At 45.6% G+C, this 26197-nt stretch overlaps 1 protein-coding gene across 1 annotated transcript in view; it reads right to left on the minus strand.

Annotated features, from left to right (window-relative positions):
* Window positions 1–26197, minus strand: part of LOC124594792 — a 333960-nt gene that overhangs the window by 119512 nt on the left and 188251 nt on the right. The window contains exons 10-11 of the mRNA XM_047133210.1: window positions 10975–11219; window positions 4094–4219 (exon numbers count right to left, since the gene is read on the minus strand). Of these exons, the coding sequence (XP_046989166.1) occupies window positions 4094–4219; window positions 10975–11219 (371 nt within the window). The remainder of the gene's footprint in view (window positions 1–4093; window positions 4220–10974; window positions 11220–26197) is intronic.

Consider the following 26197-nt stretch of genomic DNA (forward strand, 5'->3'; position numbering starts at 1 on the left):
TGCCGTATTCCTGGACTTCAGGAAGGCATTTGATACGGTTCCGCACTTACGTTTAGTGAAAAAAATACGAGCTTACGGAATATCGGACCAGGTTTGTGATTGGATTCAGGATTTCCTAGAAGAAAGAACACAACATGTCATTCTTAACGGTTCAAAATCTGCAGATGTAGAGGTAATTTCGGGAGTACCGCAGGGAAGCGTGATAGGACCTTTATTGTTTACAATATACATAAATGACTTAGTTGACAACATCGGTAGCTCCGTGAGGCTATTTGCAGATGACACTGTTGTCTACAAGAAAGTAGCAACATCAGAAGACTCGTACGTGCTCCAGGAGGACCTGCAGAGGATTAATGCATGGTGCGACAGCTGGCAGCTTTCCCTAAACGTAGATAAATGTAATATAATGCGCATACATAGGGGCAGAAATCCATTCCAGTACGATTATGCCATAGGTGGTAAATCATTGGAAGCGGTAACGACCGTAAAATACTTAGGAGTTACTATCCGGAGCGATCTGAAGTGGAATGATCACATAAAACAAATAGTGGGAAAAGCAGGTGCCAGGTTGAGATTCATAGGAAGAATTCTAAGAAAATGTGACTCATCGACGAAAGAAGTAGCTTACAAAACGCTTGTTCGTCCGATTCTTGAGTATTGCTCATCAGTATGGGACCCTTACCAGGTTGGATTAATAGAAGAGATAGACATGATCCAGCGAAAAGCAGCGCGATTCGTCATGGGGACATTTAGTCAGCACAAGAGCGTTACGGAGATGCTGAACAAGCTCCAGTGGCGGACACTTCAAGAAAGGCGTTACGCAATACGGAGAGGTTTATTATCGAAATTACGAGAGAGCACATTCCGGGAAGAGATGGGCAACATATTACTACCGCCCACATATATCTCGCGTAATGATCACAACGAAAAGATCCGAGAAATTAGAGCAAATACGGAGACTTACAAGCAGTCGTTCTTCCCACGCACAATTCGTGAATGGAACAGGGAAGGGGGGATCAGATAGTGGTACAATAAGTACCCTCCGCCACACACCGTAAGGTGGCTCGCGGAGTATAGATGTAGATGTAGATGTAGAATGGAAAAACTGATAGATGCCGACCTCGGGGAAGATCAGTTTGGATTCCATAGAAACATTGGCACACATGAGGCAATACTGACCCTACAACTTTCGTTAGAAGAGAGATTAAGGAAAGACAAACCTATGTTTCTAGCATCTGCAGACTTAGAGAAAGCTTTTGACAATGTTGACTGGAATACTCTCTTTCAAATTTTGAAGGTGGCAGGGGTTTAAGACAGGTAGTGAAAGGCTATTTACAATTTGTATAGAAACCAGATGGCAGTTATAAGAGTCAAGGGACATGAAAGGGAAGCACTGGTTGGGAAGGGAGGGTTGTAGCCTCTCCCCGATGTTGTTCAATCTGTGTATTGAGCAAGCAGTAAAGGAAACAAAAGAAAAATTCGGAGTAGGTATTAAAATCCACGGAGAAGTAATAAAAACTTTGAGGTTCGCCGATGACATTGTAATTCTGTCAGAAACAGCAAAGGACTTGGAAGAGCAGTTGAACAGAATGGACAGTGTCTTGAAAGTCAAATTAAATCGGGTGATGTTGAGGGGATTAGATTAGGAAATGAGACACTTAAAGTACTAAAGGAGTTTTGCTATTTGGGGAGCAAAATAACTGATGATGGTCGAAGTAAAGAGGATATAAAATGTCGACTGGCAATGGCAAGGAAAGCGTTTCTGAAGAAGAGAAATTTGTTGAGATCAAGTATAGATTTACGTGTCAGGAAGTCGTTTCTGAAAGTATTTGTATGGAGTGTAGCCATGTATGGAAGTGAAACATGGACAATAAACAGTTTGGACAGGAAGAGAATAGAAGTTTTTGAAATGTGGTGCTACAGAAGAATGCTGAAGATTAGATGGCTAGATCACATAACTAATGAGGAGGTATGGAATAGGATTGGGGAGAAGAGGAGTTTGTGGCACAACTTGACTAGAAGAAGGGATCGGTTGGTAGGACATGTTCTGAGGCATCAGGGGATCACCAATTTAGTATTGGAGGGCAGCTTGGAGGCTAAAAATCGTAGAGGGAGACCAGGAGATGAATGCACTAAGCAGATTCTGAAGGATGTAGGTTGCAGTAGGTACTGGGAGATGAGGAAGCTTGCACAGGATAGAGTAGCATGGAGAGCTGCATCAAACCAGTCTCAGGACTGAAGACCACAACAACAACAACAACAACAACAACAACAACAACTTTGACAAAGATATATGATAGTGTAATACCGGCCTTAGGCAGCAGTCTTATCGAATGCATGTAAGCAATTCAACTTGCTGTTTTTGAGCTTCTTTAGAATCATTATAGCACCTGATGATGGTCTCCAGCATCAGAAGAGGAGACTTACTTTAGGCACAGAATTACATCTTGGACCACACCATACTGCCCACAAAACAAAAATCACCAATATCGCAAATACCAGCTGTGAAGGCTGAAATTCTATGAGGAGAAGGGTAGAGGGGGGTTGGGGGTATAATTAGCCATTACAGAATTCATTATGTACCAAATGAGTTTGTTTCATTTACTGAAAGTATGCAGAGGACAATACTGAATAATTTATGGAGTTCCCCATAGTTTATTCTACTCATCGCAGTTATTAGTCTTCTGTTAAGCATACATTACATGGAAATTGTTTTTCGTCAGTGCTCCCTGAAGCTCTCTACCACCTCTAGTTCTTTCAGTTTATCCAGGTTCCATCCCGTCAAATTACAACCTTTTTCAGTTTTAATCTACAGTTCATAACCAATAGATTGTGGTCAGAGTCCACATCCGCCCCTGGAAATGTCTTACAATTTAAAACATGGTTCCTAAATCTCTGTCTTACCATTATATAATCTATCTGAAACTCTTCAGTATCTCCAGGATTCTTCCATGTATACAACCTTCTTTTATGATTCTTGAACCAAATGTTGGCTATGATTAATTTATGCTCTGTGCAAAATTCTACCAGACGGCTTCCTCTTTCCTTTCTTACCCCCAATCCGTATTCACCTAACATGTTTACTTCTCTCCCTTTTCCTACTCTCGAATTCCAGTCACCCATGACTATTAAATTTTCATCTCCCTTCACTACCTGAATAATTTCTTTTATCTCATCTTACATTTCATCAATTTCTTCATCATCTGTGGTAGACGTGGGCTTCGTATCTATCTTGGCCACTATAATGCGTTCACTATGCTGTTTGTAGTAGTTTACCCGCATTCCTATTTTCCTATTCATTATTAAACCTACTCCTGCATTACCCCTATTGATTTTGTGTTTATAACCCTGTAGTGACCTGACCAGAAGTCTTGTTCGTCCTGCCACCGAACTTCACTAATTCCCACTATATCTAACTTTAACCTATCCATTTCCCTTTTTAAATTTTGTACCTACCTGCCCTATTATGGGATCTGACATTCTACGCTCCGATCCGTAGAATGCCAGTTTTCTTTCTCCTGATGACAACATCCTCCTCAGTAGTCCCCGCCCGGAGATCCGAATGGGGGACTATTTTACCTCCAGAATATTTTACCCAAGAGGACGCCATCATCATTTAACCATACAGTAAGGCTGCATGACCTCGGGAAAAATTACGCCTGTAGTTTCCCCTTGCTTTCAGGCGTTCGCAGTACCAGCACAGCAAGGCCGTTTTGGTTAGTGTTACAAGGCCAGATCAGTCAATCATTCAGACTGTTGCCCCTGGAATTACTTAAAAGGCTGCTGCCCCTCTTCGGGAACCAGACGTTTGTCTGGCCTCTCAACAGATACCCCTCCGTTGTGGTTGCACCTACGGTACGGATATCTGTATCACTGAGGCACACAAGCCTCCCCACCAATGGCAAAGTCCATGGTTCATGGGAGGGGGGGGGGGGGATGGGGTGGGGCCATTTTATTAGCAAAGAAGATAACCAATGAAATAAATAAAACTACATTAGTCCCATGAAATGAAATAAAAAACAGTTAGCAGTGAAGAATGGTGCACATAATATACAGTTTTCGTCACTATAAAAATATTACTATCCTGTGATACCTTTGGTTGTTCACCAATAATATTAAACTTCCTATATTTTTGTTGTGTTTCCTTTGTTGCCATGTCTTCAAGGAAAACATTCACAGTAATTCTTAGGGGCCCTTCAGCACACAGGATGAAGCATACCTGCAAAGAATAGTCCTATGTGAAAGCAGCTGAAGACATACATCACATAAATAATTATGTTACAGTCTTTAAGCAGTGTGGGCCAGTACATTATTCAACTTTAAAGGCCATTTCTGTGAAGAGAGAGTAACTCCTAAGCTTTGTTACAGTGCTGTCAAAGTTTATACATAACACAGTAACTACTTGACAATGTAGGAAAACACAGTTTGCTACTTTCCAGAAAGAAGAATCATCAAGTTGAAGACGAGCACAATTAAAATACATTTACCTAAAGAGTTTGGCCGCCACCTTCCTCTTCGTAAGAGACACACATGCCATTCAGACACACAAGCAAGCACAGCTCACACCTACATTATTGCCAACGCCAGCTCCGGTATTTCGGGCCTGTTTGACATTAACTAATCGAATACACTGCAGGTATAAGAGTTCCCATCAAAAAGCTGCTAACTGATTTGTTGCTCTCTATTTAATATTTCTCACAAGAGACTCTTGAGAACTAGTTTTTTTTTTTTTTTTTTTTTTTTTTTTTTTTTTTTTTTTTTTTTTTTTTTACAAGTGAACCTAATATCTGTAACAGAATTTGGATATAGTTTATGGTTATCAAGTTGAAGGAAGCAACTACAGGGGCGAGAGCAGGTGACAGAGTGGTCGAGACGGGAGCGAAGGGGGGGGCAGTCGAGACGGGCGCGGGGGGGGGGGGGGGGGGCTGTCGAAACTGGAGCGAGGGGCGAGGGGGGAGGGGGCCGTCGAGACGGGAGCGAGGGGGGAGGGGGCCGTCGAGACGGGAGCGAGGGGGGAGGGGGCCGTCGAGACGGGAGCGAGGGGGGAGGGGGCCGTCGAGACGGGAGCGAGGGGGGAGGGGGCCGTCGAGACGGGAGCGAGGGGGGAGGGGGCCGTCGAGACGGGAGCGAGGGGGGAGGGGGCCGTCGAGACGGGAGCGAGGGGGGAGGGGGCCGTCGAGACGGGAGCGAGGGGGGAGGGGGCCGTCGAGACGGGAGCGAGGGGGTGGTCGAGACGGGGGGGAGGGGGCGGTCGAGACGGGAGCGAGTGGGGAAGGTGGGAGGGGGCGGTCGAGACGGGAGCGAGGGGTGAAGGGGGGAGGGGGCGGTCGAGACGGGAGCGAGGGGGGAAGGGGGGAGGGGGCGGTCGAGACGGGAGCGAGGGGGGAGGGGGCGGTCGAGACGGGAGCGTGGGGGGAAGGGGGGAGGGGGCGGTCGAGACGGGAGCGAGGGGGGAAGGGGGGAGGGGGCGGTCGAGACGGGAGCGAGGGGGGAAGGGGGGAGGGGGCGGTCGAGACGGGAGCGAGGGGGGAGGGGGCGGTCGAGACGGGAGCGAGGGGGGAGGGGGCGGTCGAGACGGGAGCGAGGGGGGAGGGGGCGGTCGAGACGGTAGCGAGGGGGGAGGGGGCGGTCGAGACGGTAGCGAGGGGGGAGGGGGCGGTCGAGACGGTAGCGAGGGGGGAGGGGGCGGTCGAGACGGTAGCGAGGGGGGAGGGGGCGGTCGAGACGGTAGCGAGGGGGGAGGGGGCGGTCGAGACGGTAGCGAGGGGGGAGGGGGCGGTCGAGACGGTAGCGAGGGGGGAGGGGGCGGTCGAGACGGTAGCGAGGGGGGAGGGGGCGGTCGAGACGGTAGCGAGGGGGGAGGGGGCGGTCGAGACGGGAGCGAGGGGGGAGGGGGCGGTCGAGACGGGAGCGAGGGGGGAGGGGGCGGTCGAGACGGGAGCGAGGGGGGAGGGGGCGGTCGAGACGGGAGCGAGGGGGGAGGGGGCGGTCGAGACGGGAGCGAGGGGGTAGGGGGCGGTCGAGACGGGAGCGAGGGGGGAGGGGGCGGTCGAGACGGGAGCGAGGGGGGAGGGGGCGGTCGAGACGGGAGCGAGGGGGCGGTCGAGACGGGAGCGAGGGGGCGGTCGAGACGGGAGCGAGGGGTGAGGGCGGGAGAGGGAGGGGGGAGAGGGAGGGGGGAGAGGGAGGGTCGGGGATGGAGGGGAAGGTGGGGGGGTCGGGGATGGAGGGGGCAGAGGGGTGTGGGGTCGGGGATAGAGGGGGAAGAGGGGGTGAGGTCAGCGATGGAGGGGATGAGGGGGTGAGGTCGGAGAGGGAGAGTGGTCGGGGGGGGAGGGAGAGAGGTCGGGGAGGTGGGAGGGGAGGGCGGGGGAGAGGTCGGGGAGGGCGTGGAGAGGTCGGGGAGGTGGGAGGGAGGGGGGAGAGGCCGGGGAGGTGGGAGGGAGGGGGGAGAGGCCGGGGAGGTGGGAGGGAGGGGGGAGAGGCCGGGGAGGAGGGAGGGAGGGGGGAGAGGCCGGGGAGGTGGGAGGGAGGGGGGAATGGCCGGGGAGGGAGGGGGGAATGGCCGGGGAGGGAGGGGGGAATGGCCGGGGAGGGAGGGGGGAATGGCCGGGGAGGGAGGGGGGAATGGCCGGGGAGGGAGGGGGGAATGGCCGGGGAGGGAGGGGGGCGAGTAGGGAGGGCGGGGGGCGAGTAGGGAGGGCGGGGGGCGAGTAGGGAGGGCGGGGGACGAGTAGGGAGGGCGGGGGACGAGTAGGGAGGGCGGGGGACGAGTAGGGAGGGCGGGGGACGAGTAGGGAGGGCGGGGGACGAGTAGGGAGGGCGGGGGACGAGTAGGGAGGGCGGGGGACGAGTAGGGAGGGCGGGGGACGAGTAGGGAGGGCGGGGGACGAGTAGGGAGGGCGGGGGACGAGTAGGGAGGGCGGGGGACGAGTAGGGAGGGCGGGGGACGAGTAGGGAGGGCGGGGGACGAGTAGGGAGGGCGGGGGACGAGTAGGGAGGGCGGGGGACGAGTAGGGAGGGCGGGGGACGAGTAGGGAGGGCGGGGGACGAGTAGGGAGGGCGGGGGACGAGTAGGGAGGGCGGGGGACGAGTAGGGAGGGCGGGGGACGAGTAGGGAGGGCGGGGGACGAGTAGGGAGGGCGGGGGACGAGTAGGGAGGGCGGGGGACGAGTAGGGAGGGCGGGGGACGAGTAGGGAGGGCGGGGGACGAGTAGGGAGGGCGGGGGACGAGTAGGGAGGGCGGGGGACGAGTAGGGAGGGCGGGGGACGAGTAGGGAGGGAGGAGGACGAGAAGGGAGGGAGGAGGACGAGAAGGGAGGGAGGAGGACGAGAAGGGAGGGAGGAGGACGAGAAGGGAGGGAGGAGGACGAGAAGGGAGGGAGGAGGACGAGAAGGGAGGGAGGAGGACGAGAAGGGAGGGAGGAGGACGAGAAGGGAGGGAGGAGGACGAGAAGGGAGGGAGGAGGACGAGAAGGGAGGGAGGGAGGAGGACGAGAAGGGAGGGAGGGAGGAGGACGAGAAGGGAGGGAGGGAGGAGGACGAGAAGGGAGGGAGGGAGGAGGACGAGAAGGGAGGGAGGGAGGAGGACGAGAAGGGAGGGAGGGAGGAGGACGAGAAGGGAGGGAGGGAGGAGGACGAGAAGGGAGGGAGGGAGGAGGACGAGAAGGGAGGGAGGGAGGAGGACGAGAAGGGAGGGAGGGAGGAGGACGAGAAGGGAGGGAGGAGGACGAGAAGGGAGGGAGGAGGACGAGAAGGGAGGGAGGAGGACGAGAAGGGAGGGAGGAGGACGAGAGGGGAGGGACGAGGACGAGAAGGGAGGGACGAGGACGAGAAGGGAGGGACGAGGACGAGAAGGGAGGGAGGAGGACGAGAAGGGAGGGAGGAGGACGAGAAGGGAGGGAGGAGGACGAGAAGGGAGGGAGGAGGACGAGAAGGGAGGGAGGAGGACGAGAAGGGAGGGAGGAGGACGAGAAGGGAGGGAGGAGGACGAGAAGGGAGGGACGAGGACGAGAAGGGAGGGAGGAGGACGAGAAGGGAGGGAGGAGGACGAGAAGGGAGGGAGGAGGACGAGAAGGGAGGGAGGAGGACGAGAAGGGAGGGAGGAGGACGAGAAGGGAGGGAGGAGGACGAGAAGGGAGGGAGGAGGACGAGAAGGGGAGAGGGAGGGAGGAGATGGAGAAGGGGAGAGGGAGGGAGGAGATGGAGAAGGGGAGAGGGAGGGAGGAGATGGAGAAGGGGAGAGGGAGGGAGGAGATGGAGAAGGGGAGAGGGAGGGAGGAGATGGAGAAGGGGAGAGGGAGGGGGGGGAACATGTCCTAATTTTTAACTATCACAATGATGGTATGCTTTATCACACAACCGCTTTACAAGCCTTACATTGGTATCTGGTTGTTGCATAATGTACTCCAGGAAGACCTCCGCAGCTGTAGCACCAGCAGTGTGAGAAACCTTCATGCTCTCTCCTCCTGTGTCCTCTTCATCATCACTTTCATCATTACTTTCTTGCACGCTTTTGATTATTTCTTCATCTGTTAAAGTTTGCTCCATATCACAGTTTTCCTCATTCAGCCACTTAGTAACATCTTCATCGTCAATTTCTTCTCCTTCTGGAACTTTGTGAAATATGTCACTGTACAAAGTAATTGATAATTCCAAATTGACTGGTTTATCGCTGTCACTCACTACTGGATCCAGCTTGGCATCAATGGATGGCCACGATTTTCTCCAGCTCTTCTTTATGGCAGGACTCTCCACTTTATCCCATGTTTCAGCTGCTTGGAAAACAACATCTCGTATATTAATTGCTTTCTACACCTTCAGCATAGTCTCAATAGAGTTTTTTTTTTCACTTTTATTCAGCAAGGAGACAAGAAGTAAATGTCGAAAATGACATTTGATTGATTCCAAAATTCCCTGATCCATGGGCTGAATTATGGCTGTCACACTGGTTGGGAGAAAGAGTGCTTATACATGTACACCAACAGACTTTAGAAAAACATCTGAAGGATGACTGGGAGCGTTGTGTCTAGACAAGACAGCCTAGACACAATGAGAGGAAGCCGAAAGGCACGCGCTTAAACTCACGCAGGCTGGCGTGAGGTCTGAAACAGGACACGTAATGAATGCTATAAAGAAAAGTACGTAGCTTCTGGAATACTTAACTTTAATCCACATTTGTAGAACATTGCTCTTGATGATACATTAAGAGAATCTCAATATCAATTGAATACGGCGCCTTGCTGGGTTGTAGCAAATGTAGCTGAAGGCTATGCTAACTATCGTCTCGGCAAATGAGAGCGTATTTGTCAGTGATCCCCTTCTGGCAAAGTCGGCTGTACAACTGGGGCAAGTCCTAGTACGTCTCTCTAGACCTGCCGTATGGTGGCGCTCGGTCTGCAATTACTGACAGTGGCGACACGTGGGTCAGGCGTATACTGATGGACCGCGGCCGATTTAAAGGCTACCACCTAGCAAGTGTGGTGTCTGGCGGTGACACCACAGGGAGGATTGTCAATTATAAGGATAGCTTTTAGTGGACACCTTTTCTTCTTTAGCTCTTTTCCACTGCTGGTACAAACGTTTCACGGAACCACCGATACAATATTTGTCTGTCCATCCACACTTTCGTCTGAGCACAACACTGCTCTCTTAGAAGACTTACGCCAGTGTGTCAAAAACAACATGGATGTTGGGATTTTCCAATCACGGTTAGTGGTTGTTTATGAATCCCATTTGCATTACAACATGCCATTAATGTTACACGCCATTTCTGTTGCTTGTAACCACGAGCTTCCTTCTCATTCTTGGCAGCTAATGTATTTCAAGGAAGCATCTTTTAAGAGAGTCATGTTTCATCAGCATTATTCAAGGCATCAGCACTTAAATCTACTTCCTCTATTATTTTCTGTATCTTTCAAACTCATCAGCATCCTTATCATTAGCTGCGCAACTTTCCCCAGTGACAGTCAGCTGTCGAATGCCGAGTCCTTTTTCCAGTTCGATAGCCAGCATTCGCTCGCTGCAAACAAGTTACTACCACCAACTTGGTTGTTAAATGCAGCTGCTTTTTCCTTTATAATCGGGCGACTGACTGGAATTCCTTTACTGCATTCTTGTATGAACCACCTATAAACAGCTACGTCCAGTTCTTCATTCTCACTCTTTCACATAACCTTCCATTTTCTCAACTCACTATCCATTTGTGTTGAGTACTGTTGAATAACATTTTCTTTCTTTTTGATGTCATAAACTGTTGCTCGTCCAACACTGAACTCAGCACCAATGGCTTTCTGTGAAGAACCTCGTTTTAACTTATCCAAAATTTCGAGTTTCTGCTTGAGGTCTAGAGTAAAGTCTTTCCTTTTAGAAGATGTGATTCCGAATTGTAAAGAAAGCTACAATTTCAAATACAGTATGTAAAGTGCTGTTTCACTAAGTATTGTTGTGCACGATAATTCATTGTGTACGTGATATTGGATGTGTGCCGGATTACTGAGAGGTCGGACTACTGAGGGCTGGACTAGCGAGAGTCTATTGTAGCTTCTAAATAGCCTCTTCTGGAGGGAAAAAAGTATGCACAACTGAAAGAATCCAAACATTTGATAATGTTATCACAGATACTGTACTGAAAGTTCACACAATGAGATTATTGCTGAGGAAAACATAGACAGCCTTTTACTGAAAGTACAAACAGCAACCGATCACATTTTAAAAGGATGTATATATTTTTTAATATCAGTCCTTGTGTAGGGCACCACGACGTTGAGAAACTTTCGCCACTACTAAGTTGCTGGAATCTTATGGCCAGCACTATCTACATGACAAAAAAAGAAAAGTAAACAGCAGTAAGATGGTGAATTCCGATTTCTTCCTCAATATTTAACACACACACACACACACACACACACACACACACACACACACACACCACAGTTTTAAGCAATTACAAATGATCTTGCTCATAACAATCACCTTTGCTTCTTTTTTAGTTTTGGGATTTATTATTGCCTCTCTTGATGGAAAATTAATGTGTGCTGCAGGATTGTTACTATCAAGTGCCACATTTTGAGAATTTATTTTATGAAGTTTCATTCGACATTTAAGTCTTCTATTGGTCATATTTTCGACAGTAAGAAACAGTTGTGACTCCAGTCCAACACCAGCAGTTAAATTCTTACCACCATTTACTACGAAGTTCACCCATGACCTGTCTTCCTCTGAAACAATTAAAAATGGCACTAATTAAACGTGGAGAAGTATATTAACACCAAACATGACAGATAAAACTTTTTACTTTTACATTTACTACAGTCTTAGATACACACTGTAATACAATCAACAAGCACTTCATCTTTAAGCACATAAATATTATTAACTACCTGTGAGCTGCAAAGTTTAAAAACCAGTGAGCCAACTCTAAATCAACAGCATCAAAATTATGATCACATTGCATTTCACAATATTGCAGCTTCTGTAACAATACAGACATATATAATCCTCGGCAGAAAAATTGAAATAGCATGAAGGAGTCATATGAAGAAGGAAGACAGGGTTTAATGCCCTATCACTGATGGACCCATTAATCCATGAAGGACCAACTTGGATTGGGTAAGGATAACTATACTGGTCATTTTCAAATGAACCAACCTGGCATTTGCCCTTAGGAATTTAGGAAATCTTAACGTTTTGACCATCAGATAGGTATTCGAAGTGTCTTTCCGGCAGGAGAGTCCACTGAAACAGACAAATGCTGTTCTGACGGACATGCGAATGCACAATAGGGTCTGAACCTCTTGCAGGAATACAGTGAACACTGCAAGCAAATGAGGCATGAATAGAGATACTACTTAGTAGTGTGCACTAAGTTGAGAATTTGGATTGTACAGAAAGCATGCTCAGACATGCTGAAGCAGTTAAAACTGGCCACTGAATCATTTCAGTGCCAACAGTAGCTGACATTGGTACCTCCCTCAAAACACAAAGAATACATAAAATAAAGGAAAGGCCACCACTTACCTATAGCTGGCTGATGTGTGGTGCATAGGAACATTCAAAAGAATACAGTATTTACACGAGCTTTCAAGTTCTTGTTTTTTCTCTAGCACAAGTACACACATTCACATTCACACACACAACCAGACAAATGCTCGTACCAGCAGATGCAGTAAGACACAGTGGGTGAATGTGTGCCCATTTCCTAGAGAATGAGCAAGAGCTCAAAAGCTACTGTAAATACTGTATTCTGTTGAGTGTTTCTATGTTCCACACATCAGTCAGTTACAGGTAAGTGATTACCTTTCCTTTATTTCGGTTCTGTACATCAGTAAAAATGGAAACCATGCAGGGTCACTATGTTGTCCGTACGTCTGTCTGTCTTTCTGTCCAACCATTAAAAATACTTTTTCTCAGGAATGGGATCACTTATTAAGATGAAATTTACATCACATACTAAGGTCTATAGTTCCTTAGTGGTATAATAAATGTGAGATAAGTCAGTGCAATCAAAAAATACGGCCACTTACGTCACATTTTGATACTGACAAATTCACTCATCAAACCCTATAGTGTGCTTCCCACTGACTTAGAATCATAAAATTTGGCTAGAAGCAAAGGTACAAAGTAAAAGTAAAGGAAAAAATTCAAAAATTGTTAATTTGTAAATACTTCCCATAAAAATTATTTCTGTTGTCATCCACTATCCAACTTGAACCTTAAAATCAAAACATTCACAAAAGTCTTAGAATTCCTGGGACCAATATCTTTCCAGTAAGAATCTGGATAACAGGCAACCATTGAGAATCTCAATTTGCAGGATGGATGAACTGTCTATATACATAAGTGCGTACTGAACCCTCAGAGGGCAAGTCCTACTTGCACCTGACCTATTTCTTATAGGAATTTCCATCGTTGAAACACATGAAGAGTTAGTAATTGTTATAACATGCCCAATGTGGCATCAGAAATTTTGGTGGTAGCACTGATTTCTTTTCCATATGAGCAACATCAAGTAAATGTTTATAAATTTATATTACAATGTATTTACATCAGTTTTATTTCAGTATATTCACACAGTTCGGTTTCTTTTCTGTTTCACATGGAGTTTATGAGATTATGACAATACAGTTTTGCTTTCCTTTATTAACACAGTGTTTTATAGTGCCAGTCAATGTATTAGTCAATGACCAGAGACCACAAGAAGACGGGATCCACAATGCCAAGAGCCTTGTTTATACTTTATTACAATAACAAAATAAGTTAAACAAAAAAAGCATTGTTACTGAACTCTGCAATCAACATAATGTAAATGCTCAGTTTGGTTTTGCAGTTGAAACACAACTGAAGCAGTCTGTTAGTATCGAATAAACTGAGTAATCTCTATTAAGATTCAGCCAATATACATAGCCTGCGTTCTCAGTTCAGATTAGAGTCGATATACGTATCCCACATTCAAAAAACTGATAGAAAATAATTGTGGGAAAAAATGTTAGAGAGATCACAGTTTTTATTTGAAGAACAATTATTTATTTACAACCCTGAACTTCGAAATTATTACAAACTCATCAAACTGAAAAGTATGAAAAATAATAATTGCATTCTCCAGCTATAAAAATTTTAGTTGTTTAACACTGGATAAGTCACCTGTGACTCACTAATATCATACCTTCATAAATTGTGAACAACTGATCTTGGAACAGTGTCCTCTTTTCTACTATGAATTTCACTCAAATGACAAAAGTGCAGCAGCTGCCAGAAATCAATTTATTACACATTCAGTCACAAGTAGTTTAGTGACCACAAATTCACATCTTCACATGAAGAACAGGAGGTCCAAAAGAAGATACGAAGTTTACAATTAGAACTAACCTAACTTGACTATTTCAGAGTGTTGCAGTGTCCATTCACCTGTGAGGACTATGGACCTTAAATAATGAATAGATCTCCATGAGGATAAATAATAAATTGTCCTTATCTTCCGCCTTGAAAGTTGCAAGTAAATACGCATCCACCATCCATAAAATGACAGAGGACACAAGGCAATGTGAAACCCCAGAAAGAAAATGATGGCAAGAACCAAATCTAAAGAAATGGGCAAGCCATCCAGTCTTTTCCTCACACCTTCATTCATATACTTGTTCAACAGATATATTCCACCTCTCCCCTGCCCCCCCCCCCCCAACCTCTATGGTCACCTCTCCCCCTCCCCCCACCGCCTCTGCTCAATCTATCGCTCCCCTGTCCACCTCATTCTCTCTCGTACTATCTGCCGGCCTCACACCCTCCCTCGCACTCTCTGCCGGCCTCTCACCCTCCCTCGCACTCTCTGCCGGCCTCACACCCTCCCTCGCACTCTCTGCCGGCCTCATCCTCTCCCACTTTATCTTCTCCCAGCCCCTTCTTTCTGGTCAGCCATCCCCATCTGCACATGTAGCCCCCACAAGATACGCCAATACTTTTGCAACTTGTTCCTGTAGTACGGTTTTAAAGTATTAGGTTGGTGCACAAGTTCATAGTGTTTTTCCGTATGTTCATTAAGCACAACAGATACACATTTCAAAGACTTAAGTCATCCATAATATATTGTCTTCACTATTTACAACGCTCTGCTAATGCTGGGGTAACTTTTTGATTCCACATCTGTAGAAATCGTGTGTCCGAGGCAAAGAACTCATCAAGCCACGAATGGAGCACATTTTCATCCAGAAAGAAACTTCCTTGAAGGTTGTTCAATAGCAAGCAGAAAAGGTTAAAATCTGAGGGCGCAAGATCAGGTGAAGAAAGTGGGTGCAGAATGACTTCCCAATCCAACTCCTGTACAGTGTGTTTTGTCAGTCTAGCAGAATGTGAGCAGAAATTATCACAGAGCACCATCACTTCATCGAGTCTTCCTCATCAAAGTTCTTGGATTCCATCTGCAAGATGTCTCAGTTGTCGACAGTAAATATCAGCAGTGATGATTACACCTTGGGAAGCAAACCACAGTACACCACACTGTCCCTGTCCTACCAGATGCACAATGTTATCTTTTGTGGATGTAGGCAGATCTTCGTACAGGGAGTTGGTGCTTTGTTTGAGTTTAACCATTCCCTTCTTTTCCTTATGTTAGCATAGAGACACCATTTCTCGTCACCAATAACAATGCAGGACAGGCATGGTCAGCATTGTTCACGAATCAATTGATGATGTGCAAGCAAAGACGCACATGTGGCCAACTGCTGATTTTTGTGGTTTTTGGCTTAAAGTATGCAGTACCCACAAACCCAATTTTTGAACTTTCCCCACTGCATGCAAATGTTGCATGGCAGTGGAATGATCACAGTTCATTACATCTGGCAGTTCTCAAGTACACTGACTTGGATCATTTTGATTAATGCATTTAAACAATCTTCATCAAACGTGGAGAGTCATTAATGTCAAAACAATCCTCCTTAACATGAGAAAATCATTTTCTTGCCTTGTTCTGTCCAATGGCATAATCCCCATACATGGCACAAATGTTTCTGGCTGCCTCTGCTGCTGTCACCCCTCTACTGAACACAAACAGAATAATATGTTGGCAATGTTCCAATTTCTCCACTTGGCACTCCATTTCCTAGCATCCACAGCTCCACTCACTATCTCGAAATAATAATATATAAACTCGAATAGCAAACAGTGCACTAAAAATAAAAAATTACAATTGCTAAATAAGCCTACAGCAACTGGGATACCAACATGCAAAACAAAAACGCAATGAACTTATGCACCAGCCTAATTTAAACTCACAATCTTGACAAATACACTGCACTATGTTCCGCTGTACCAAGTTGACAATGGCAAGTGTTCTGATGTCTGAAGAAATAAACCAATCGAAGCTGTACACATACCAGAAATGTCAACAGCACATGTAATATGACAAAGAGAGCAAACTGTGAGAAAGAAATATCCCTAAACAAGCAACTGTCTATGTGTAGCACAATGTTAGCAGGTCTGGCTTCTGAACTAGCGAACACACAAGTGAACCAAATCAGCAGCAGCCTTCTACCTTCTCGCCTGACACCAGATGCTCCTTCCAACACAAACAGCATGGGCGCACCATGTTTGAAGCCATCATAACCATTTGCTGGCTAGCAGCATTGTTGGTTCTGTGTCCTTTGTTGCCATGGCATTATTGGCAGGAATGGATGCCAAATCCCTCCCCCTGTAATGGGCTGTAAGTACAACAGTGCCTAGGTCTGTGTCTTAAACAATTGGGGGGAAGGGGGGGGGGAGACTGGAAGCCTAGCCAGTGGTCCCATTTAGATGTCATTATCTTCAGATGTGGCAGCCAAGGCTAAGGGTGGCTCAAAATAAGGCAAGTCTTTTCCGATGTGTTCAATGGGATGTGGAGGTGATGTAGCAGGTGTTGACTCAACCCCCTTTGGTTGCTCTCCCTGCAATGTAAAAGATGAACACTACCATGAAATTAAGTAATCATGATGGTGGTGGTGGTGGTGGTGGTGGTGGTGGTGGTGGTGGTGGTAGTGGTGGTGGTGGCGGCGGGAGCGCCTGCACTTATATGCTGAGGGGGAAATATTATCATCAGTCATTTATGTTATAGGCCCCAAAATTTTCTCCCTAGGGTACTGCTGGCTATGCTCATGTCGCACTCTTAATTCATTTCTGTGTCTCCTACACATACTGTCTCCGACTGTGACCTCAAAAAGTTGCTGATCACTGTGTTGGATTATCACTCCTCCCATCCACCCCAGTTCACACACAACTACACAAGCCTAAACCAACATACTATTCCGGAATCATGGGAACATGACTGCTGAGGGCAGGGAGTATGTTGCAAGAGATCTAACAACTCTCGGGCACTGGCCATACTGAAGCTCCGCCAGACTACTCACATTTACAGAGATGGTATTGTACACGGCTAAGTAGTGCAAGAGAGCATCATCCACCAGCATGATTTGCACTCACTGCCTTCCTCATTTGGGTCTTAAATGTCCTGACCATCCACTCTGCTTCTAACTTGGATGCTGGATGGAAGGGTGCAGAGGTCAGGTACTGGATACCATTGTGACAACAGAATGCCTGAAACTCGGATGTGATAAACTGGGGGGCCATTATCAGAGCCCAGCATGGTTGGTGCACCCCCTACTGCAAATATGGTCATGAACACCCAATGGTGAATGTTGCTGGCGTTGGTACTCATGCATGCTATATATGCAAAGTTGGAAAACAGCATCCACCATTATCAACCACATTTCCCCAAGAAAAGGACTGGAAAAATCCACGTGTACTTTATCCCACGGTTGAGGCCACAGTGAAAACTTCTGTGGAGGAGTCATTTGGTTCTGTACACAGGCTTGATACTGCCTCAATGCACATCTAAGTGAAGGTGGTACTACAACGCAGCACTTCTCCTCTGTTGTAAGCAAGAACACTCCCTGACATTTACTATGCCACTCTTTCATGCGGAAATAAGGTAGAAAATCTTGATGGACATCCTTAGGGAGCTCTGCAGACCATCCTGTTTGAACTGGTGTGACAACTTGTGGCTACTGCTAATTCCTTGGCAGTGATGGAAAATTCTAGCAACACTGTTTCTAAAGCATTGTCAATCGTAAAACAAACCCTATCCCTATCAAACTCCGTAACGGGACCCATGGGCAGCCTGGACAAAGCGTTAGCATTACCATGCTGTGCCATGAGCATAAAATGGATATTGAAAAATAATTTCCGAGAAATAATGCCTGACACTGTAGCCTCTGAGCCATCTTGTCAGGGATTATGGTGTTACGATTAAACAACAATACCAACAGTTGATGATCCATGATGTGAAATTTGTAGCCATACAAGAAAATGTGAAACTTTTTAACACAAAATATGACAGCCAGAGCCACTTTATCTGGGAGTAATTCTTTTGGGGAGGCTACAGGGTCTCAGATGCGAAAGCAATCTGCTGTTCTGATCCATTCGGATTTCTGAGAGACAATATGGCTCCAATCCCACTCTACGATGTCAGTAGCCAGTATTCAGCTTTTCTTTGGATAAAGGTAGCAAGGCAAGGAGCAGAGCATAAACAATATTTTAGTCACAAAAAAAATCTTGCTGACAAGCATCTGACCAAACATATTTCATATCCTTCTTATAAACCTGATTTAGTGTGTGTGAGATCTTCAGTGCATTTGGTATGAATTTCTTATAATAGTTCACCTTGCAAGGAATGGTTGCAGTTCCTTCAAGCTCTGAAGGACGCGCAACTTATTAATTGCTGTGACATGCCCTCCTTACTTAAGACATGATCTAAATACTTGACACTGGGTGCAAGAGTCTTCACTTTCCCTTGCAAAGCAGACCACTGTCCTCCAGCACTTGAACCATTGCCTGTAAAGTTTGGAAATGTCCTTCCATGATGGAACCTGTGACAATTAAATCATCCAGATAAGTTGCACATTTTGGGAAATAGTGAACACACTGATATATAAAATGCTGAAAAATTCCTGTAGCTGATGCAACACCACAAGGCGGTCTGAAACTACTAGAGGCCAAACAGCCTGTTAGTAAAGAGCAGCTGCTGTGACTTTAGCACTGAGGGCAGCTGCAGATATGCATCTCTCAAATCGACCTCCAAAAAATTGTGTTCACCAGCTAACCTCACCAATAACTCCTCAAGGCAAAGGATTGGATAAATTTCCAGCTCACTCTGGGTATTAATTGTGGCTTTAAAAACACTGCACAACTGAATTGCACCATTGGGTTTTTTATCCAGTAATAACAGAGTTGCCCATTGAATTGATGCTACAGATGAAATAACCCCTAAATTCCTGTAGTCTGTCCAATTCAGCTATAATTACACCTCTCATAGCAAATGGCAAAGGGCTAGCAAGGCAAAACTTTGGGGTCACAGACAGCTTAAGATGAATGTAGGGTAAAAAATCCCTTGCTTTATCCAACACTGGCTCCAATGACTGTTTGTGGGACTATGAAAGAGATTCAAGATCGTGAAAAGGAATTACTGGTGCACCAAATTAATGTGATTAACAATTTGAAAACCAAATTCTGTAAAAGTGTCCAATCCAAAAATATTTGAAGCTAAAGTGGAACCAACCACTAATTATCTTACTTAGCTCTCCATATTCTTATATTTTGTCTTCACAACCAGTTGAACTCTCAACAGAATTCGTTGGTGACCATAGGATACGTAAGCTCGACATGGAAAGTGCGTTAATTGACAACTGGTCAATATTGCAAACATTGTGCTGCGTAGTACAGACATCAACTATGTCGGCCCTTTGGTTGCACTTGAAACTAACTTTATTTAAATGTGGACATTTCTGCCATTTTTGTAGGGTACATCAACCAACACAAAAAATATATAATAATCAAAGGGACACTCTGACACTGAGGAGAGATGGCTGTTACTATCTGCTGTACTGGACTAGGAACTGTGACAATCACTGTGCATTTTGTGTGAAGGTCAGTCCAATGGCTCATTGCTAATATTTACCTTATTAAGTTACTTAATAGAGTGGCAGCCAGACCACTTTCTGACAACTACAGTTGAATCAGGCACACCTGGCCCTAGTGAATGAGACTGTGCTGGTGTTGGCTCATGATGGACTATGGGAAGAACTACAATCCAGTTCCACTATGTGGCACTCATTGACATAAATGAGCTTCCTGGGCCATCGCAGACAACTCGTGCGGCTGTCCTAACTGTGTCACATCTGCTAGAGAGGGTTAGGCAACTCTAAAGGCTTATCTTGAGATGACTTATCTGGGGCTAACTAAGTAATTACATGACAGGTAATGGAAACCAAGTAAGCAATGTCACAATGACCACAATCAAACTCAACATGCCTAGACAAGCATGTAACTGCTATCCATTCTGCGTATGATTCTCTACGCTGCTTTCGTCGCTGATTTAACTTAATGTGCACTGCCACAACATGCGATTTATGCTCAAAATGTGCAGTCTACACTGAATCAACTTAACAGGTTTCAATGAAGTTAGGTTGATGGACAGAAAAGCTCCTATATCAAAAGATATATAAGCCAGAGTGGGGGGAGGGGGTGGTTGAGTCAATGGGTGGTGGTTCTGTGGATGGTGGCACCTGATGCTGTGGTTACTCTCAAGATGTCAACAGTTGCAGAAGCTCAGCAAGTTAATGGTGCTGCTGCTGCCGCCACCATAATTCCACAGACAGATAGTCTAAGATGACTTAACCACTCATTCTCGGGGTACAGGTTTCTACTTAAAACTCGCTAACTGGGGGAACTCACTGCAATCTGCCCAGACCATTAAAAGTTATCAACAAGGAGTGTCTTAACACTTGAAGAACTAAACCAATCAAAACCTCAAAAACACACACACACACACACACACACACACACACACACACACACACACACCTTTTCCCCACGGCTTCACATGTGTATGCATTCAACATATACATTGCACATACCACCACCACCACCACCACCACCACCTCCACCTCCTCCTCCTCCTCCTCCTCCTCCTCCTCCTCCTCCTCTTCCCCCCCCCCCCAATGTCAAACTCTTCCTCTCTCACCCCTATCTCGCCATCTCCAGTCTCTTCATCTTCTTGTCCCTCCTCTCTGTCCATCTCCTCCTTCCCAACTCATAATGCGCACTCTCTCTTTGCTCATATTCTCTTCCCCCTCCCCCTTCCATTCCCTCCTGCCCTTTTCCTCCTTCCTACACACTCCCTATACATCCTCTCCTGCCTACCTCCCCCTGTCAATCCCATCCTACCACCCTCTCTCCCTACCCACCCCACCTGCTCCACTCTTTCCATCCATTCCGTCCACCACCCATCTCAACCTCCCCTCCCCCATCCAATCCCAATCCCATCCCCATCGAAACCTGTGGCCCATCCAAAGCAGGTCCATAAAAGAGGCTGACAACTCAGGAAGTAGTGGGAAGGAGGAGATGGAAAGAGAGAGAGGAGCGAGGAAAAAATTACAAATGAAGAGGGGAGGGAGCAGGAGGAGATAAAGAGGAAGAGAGATTGAGGAGGAGGAGGAGGAGGAGGAGGAGGAGACGGACAGATAGAGGTATGAGGAAGAGTTGGACACAGTGAAGGGGAGTAGGAGATGTGTGCTATGTTTGTGGGTGTTAAGCAGCAATGAAAAGGCTAATGCGTGTGTCTACATACATAAAAAGCAGCATGTGAGTATGTGTGGGAGAGACTTCCCTGGAGCTACCGCAGTGGCAAGCAACCAGCTGCAATGCACACTAACACCTGTTGAATCAACCACTTCTCATGCAACTGGAAGGGCAAATCAGTGAGAGCCACCGAGAAGAAACTGCTAGGAATAATTATGGCTGTTTTTCCTATGTGAATTGTGCAATGACAGGCTGTCTGTAATGCAAAAGCAAATGTATCAAATAGTTATTGAATGGGGTAGTGGAGTTCATCTTTCCAAGGTGGTACTTTTATTTTAGTGAGTACATTTGTTTCACGTATCCACTGGAATCTCCTTCTGCCTTTTTGTGATTCCTTATTCTTTTTTATGAACTGAAGATCGCTGTAGTTCAGACATACATGATTAACGTATTACTAGTTTAATGTACTGGCACTTGGTTATCATTCACCTTCTTCCTTCGTAATGGAATGGTGTTTAGTCTGAATTATAATCAATTTTAACATTTTTACACTTTCCTTAGTCATGGCTGAACCAATCTTGTGACAACACATTCTAGAGATGGCAGAATAGAGATATTGTGCAGGCAGATGGCGACACAGTCATGTCCAGTAGTGTCGAATATGGCTACCAGTTCTCTTCTTAAACCATCAAGTACTAATGAGTTGTCCATGAAGTTTCCCAGATCTCTACCTCTCACGAAATTTTCTTGCAGTGAGCTTTCCCAATCAGTGTAATTTTTGTGCACTTTTTGGGTAGAAAATCTGTTTGCTCATTACCACCTAAGCCACTGAACTGCAGTTGTCTTGTTATTCTGTTTTATAGACTTTATTACATCTTGGACTGTTTTAACATGAATGATTTTTGGATCTTTGTCACTGATAATGGTGATACTTCTGTTCTGGAATCACAAAATTATGACTGCTTCTAATGGCTTCAGCTGGCTTAAATTTAAACTTTGAGTAGTGTGGTTCCAAAGTTTGATAAGGAGACAAAATTTTGCTGTGTGTTCATGGCCGACCATCAATATTTTGTCACACAAGTGAATCATCATTTTCCGTCCCCCATTTCCACTTACATTTCATTTCACATGTGTCAGTTTTCACTACTAAGTGGGATACAAATCATGCAATTGAGAGCACCCCTCTCAGCTTAGGGCCCCAAGCAGCCAATACAAATTATTTTAGGTCCAATATGGAAGTCTTACAATTTTAGTGCCTCCAGCACCCCTCTTAGCTTGGCACCCTAAATGGCGGCTTGTGTCATTTGTGTCCCAAACCAGCCCTGTGTATATTCTTGCACCAACTTTTTTTCTATTAATGAATCATCTGTGTAGATATAAAGCCACAGATTTTCAGGGTATCTCAGATTTATTGTTTCCATTGCTGTAGCTCTCATTGTTAATTTACCTGTTTCACTTTTTTAAAAATTATCTCATGCCTAGTTTTTATTGTAATAGAGGTAGCATTCTCTGATATGTATATGTAGGGGGAAAAACAATAAAGGTTACTTCAAGGATGGGTCACATTGAGACATACGAAATCATGAAAAGAAATAATGCAACCATGAAAATTATCTAGTAAAACCCATTCACTAATCATTCATTACAGCAGGCAAGCAAGAGGCACAAATACACAACAGAGTTTGTGTTTGGACATGAAGCAATTTAACATATGGCACACTTGCAGTAAATTAACACGCAGAACACTAACACAGATGAATTACCTTATAGAACAAACTCAGTACTCACAACATCTTAATAACAAAATGAACTCTGTACATTGCATTTTGTATTTAACAATCAAAGTACAATCGTAGATGAAAAAATGTATCACCAGCTGGTTGTTTCAGAGGCTAAGTGCAAGTAATTTTCTTAAGGTAGCCAACATCTAAGAAGGTAGACCTCCTCCTATTGCTCCATCCACACCTCTGTCACCACAAACCACCAACAGTACCTCCATTTTGACAATTGTCATCCCTTTCAAATCAAAAAATCTCTCCCATATAGACTGTCTACTCAGGGATGGCGAATCTGCAGTGAGAAAAACTTCCTTGCTAAGTATGCTGACAGTCTCACCAAGGCCTTCACTGACAGGCACTAACACCCAGACCTAGTCTGCAAACAGATCTCCCAAGCCATTTCCCGTCACAACCCCAATCCTCCCACAGCCCCCAAAAACCACAAAGGACAGTCCACTTCATCACCCAGTACCACCCCGGACTGGAACAACTGTACCACATCTTCACCAGGACTTTCATTACCTATCATTGCGCCCTGAAATGAGGGACATCTTACCCAAGATACTTCCCACGCCTCCTAGAGTTGTTTTCTGTCACTCACCCAATCTCCACAACATCCTAGTCTATCCCAATGCCACTCCCAATTCCAAATCCTTGCCACAAGGCTATGGAAGACCAAGGTGTGACACCTGCCCGATCCACCCACACAGCACTTCCAATTCCAGTTCTGTCACAGGTGTAGCCTACCCCACCAGAGGCCAACCACCTACGAAAGCAGCCACGTCATTTACCAGCTCTGCTGCAATAACTGCACAGCCCTGCTGCAATCCTTGCACAACATTTTACATTGGTATGGCTACCAACCAGCAGTCCACCAGGATGAATGGCCACTGCCAAACTGTGGCCCATAGCAAAGTAGACCACCCTGTGGCACAATGTAACACTCGATTTCAATGGCTGTTTCACTAACTGAGCCATCTGGATCCTTCCCTCCACCACCAGCTTATTTCAACTGTGCAGATGAGAGTTATCCTTACAACACATTCTCCTCTCCCATAATTACCCCGGCCTCAACCTATGGTAACATACTGTCCTCACACCCTCCACCCAAAAGTTTACATCCCGTCTGTCCTATCAACTCATTCCCATTCTCATCTCCCATGCTGTTTATTTGCAACCCTCTGCCAAAGCACCCACCCATCTTTCCCCACTCCTCTCCTTTTTTGTTCCTTTCTCCCCCCCCCCCCCCCCTCCCAAACCACTCTGCCCCACAGCCTCCTGACACTGTACCTGCTGACAGTCCAGTCCCTACACACCCCACCAGATAGCATTCGTTTCTCTCCACACATGTATACTACTATCCCTTCCCCTTCCCCACCCCCTCCAGATTGCTACTTGTGTCACACATGATGTTGCATTCCAGCCCAAGGTGTTGGAGTTGGTGGTCATGTGTGCATGAGGTGTGTTTGCTTGTATGTATGTGTTCCCTTCCCCACTCCCTCCAGATTGCTGCTTGCATCTCGCATGATGCTGCATTCCAGCCTGCCACATTGGAGTTGGCAGTCGTGTATGCATGAGGCGTGCTTGCTTGCATGTATGTCTCTCTTTACTGACGAAGATTGGCCCAAAAGCTATATGTCTTTTAATCCTGCCTGTCTGAAACTTGACGTGTCTTTTTTATGGGCAATCTATATTTTCCTACATTGTTGTTTATCAACTGTCACTTTTCAATTTGAAGTCCTTTTAACTTGCAGTTATTTTTGGATTTATCATGCTCGAAACTTATGAATGTTGTTCAGGAGTTGTAAAACAGAATCACAAGTGGAAAAAAGTCTAGCATTTGTAACGCGTTGTTTGCTCAGGGTTTAACAGAGGTATGAAGGCAGCAAGACAGCTCGAACACATGCACTGTGTAAAAGAAGTGCTTTTGGGCAAAAAACATCAGCAAAGAATTTTACTGTTTCAAGAAATGTCATTTGTTCTGTCATGACTCATTTTCTATATTCAAGAAGTCTCGATAACTGATATATGTGATGAAGCACAATCATTAAACTATAGTAAACAATTTGCATTCAACAGAAAAGGTTCAGAAGTCAGCTGTAGGAGTACAACAGGCTCAAAATTAAAGCAACAAAAATCGAAGGGCTCTCTCTTACTGCATTTTAGCTTGAACATTACCATTTCCCTCATTGGGAATTCCTTTGCAGTATTGCTACTAGTGTCTAGTTATGACATCTTCATCTTAACTTCTTTAGAGGAAACTGATGGCTGAGCCATAAGAAAAGACTTCTCCTCAAGCAAACGGCAGTGTGAATAAAACATTTTGCAGCTGGTGGCTCAATAAGGACGTTGTGCACTATAAAATCATCTCAGGGTCGTGTCTATCACAGCCAGTATTTCTTGCCAACAACTAAGAACTGGAATTCAACTTACCATGGTAACCTTATGACGAAAGTGTACTTTAATAAAACAGGAAGTACTATAACACGAGTGTACCCATAACAACATGAATGAATAAGATATCGCTCACTCTGAGCATCGAAATGTTCTGTGTTTATCTGCTGCCCTAGGTCAAAAGGAAACAGTACGCAAATATTTCATTTCATAGCTTATAATTTATTTATTCATTTTGGATCTGACTGCCTGTAGTTCTGTCACAAAACAGGTAAAAAATCTGGCCTTCGAAAGGAGAAGCAGTTGTCATCAGGACAAGGAATAAGGAACGAAAAATGTACACAATAATGTCTGGAGTAAGTCAGCCTTAAAAAAAAAAGAAAAAAAAGAAAAAAAAAAAAAAAAAAGAACTGTCATTACGATTATAAATACTGAAAGAATGACAAGTATGTACTCAAACACCGGATGTAGTTTCACACCTACATTATTGGTTTCTTATTATCAGCTTTATTGAGTGGTTGTTCTGGTGTTATCTGAAGGTAAATACATAAGGTATATTCTAATTTTTTACTGTGGTGAACATCCAATGTGTCCATTCTTCCATCTCCACTATTCAAAATGCAGTGTAAATGAGTGACATAAATGCACTTATAACTGACAAACAATATTATAATAGTAACTGGCAGAGTACGGCAAACTCCATCAGTCATCTGCCACTTATGACCTCAAGTGTTTCATCGGATTTCTTTGGTGGATTTTGTTGCAGTCAGTGACAACTAAACTAGAAGAAGAGGAGAAACATTTGGTTTTAAACATATATTTTTATTGGAATCTGAACGCATGGCTACAGTTGCAGCAGTACATAGGAAGTGAGAACACTAACATTCTCTCATTGCTTCGGTACATGCTAAGGCACAAATTAGCTG

Source organism: Schistocerca americana, chromosome 2, assembly GCF_021461395.2.
Source record: "Schistocerca americana isolate TAMUIC-IGC-003095 chromosome 2, iqSchAmer2.1, whole genome shotgun sequence".
Classification (NCBI taxonomy): Eukaryota; Metazoa; Arthropoda; class Insecta; order Orthoptera; family Acrididae; genus Schistocerca; species Schistocerca americana.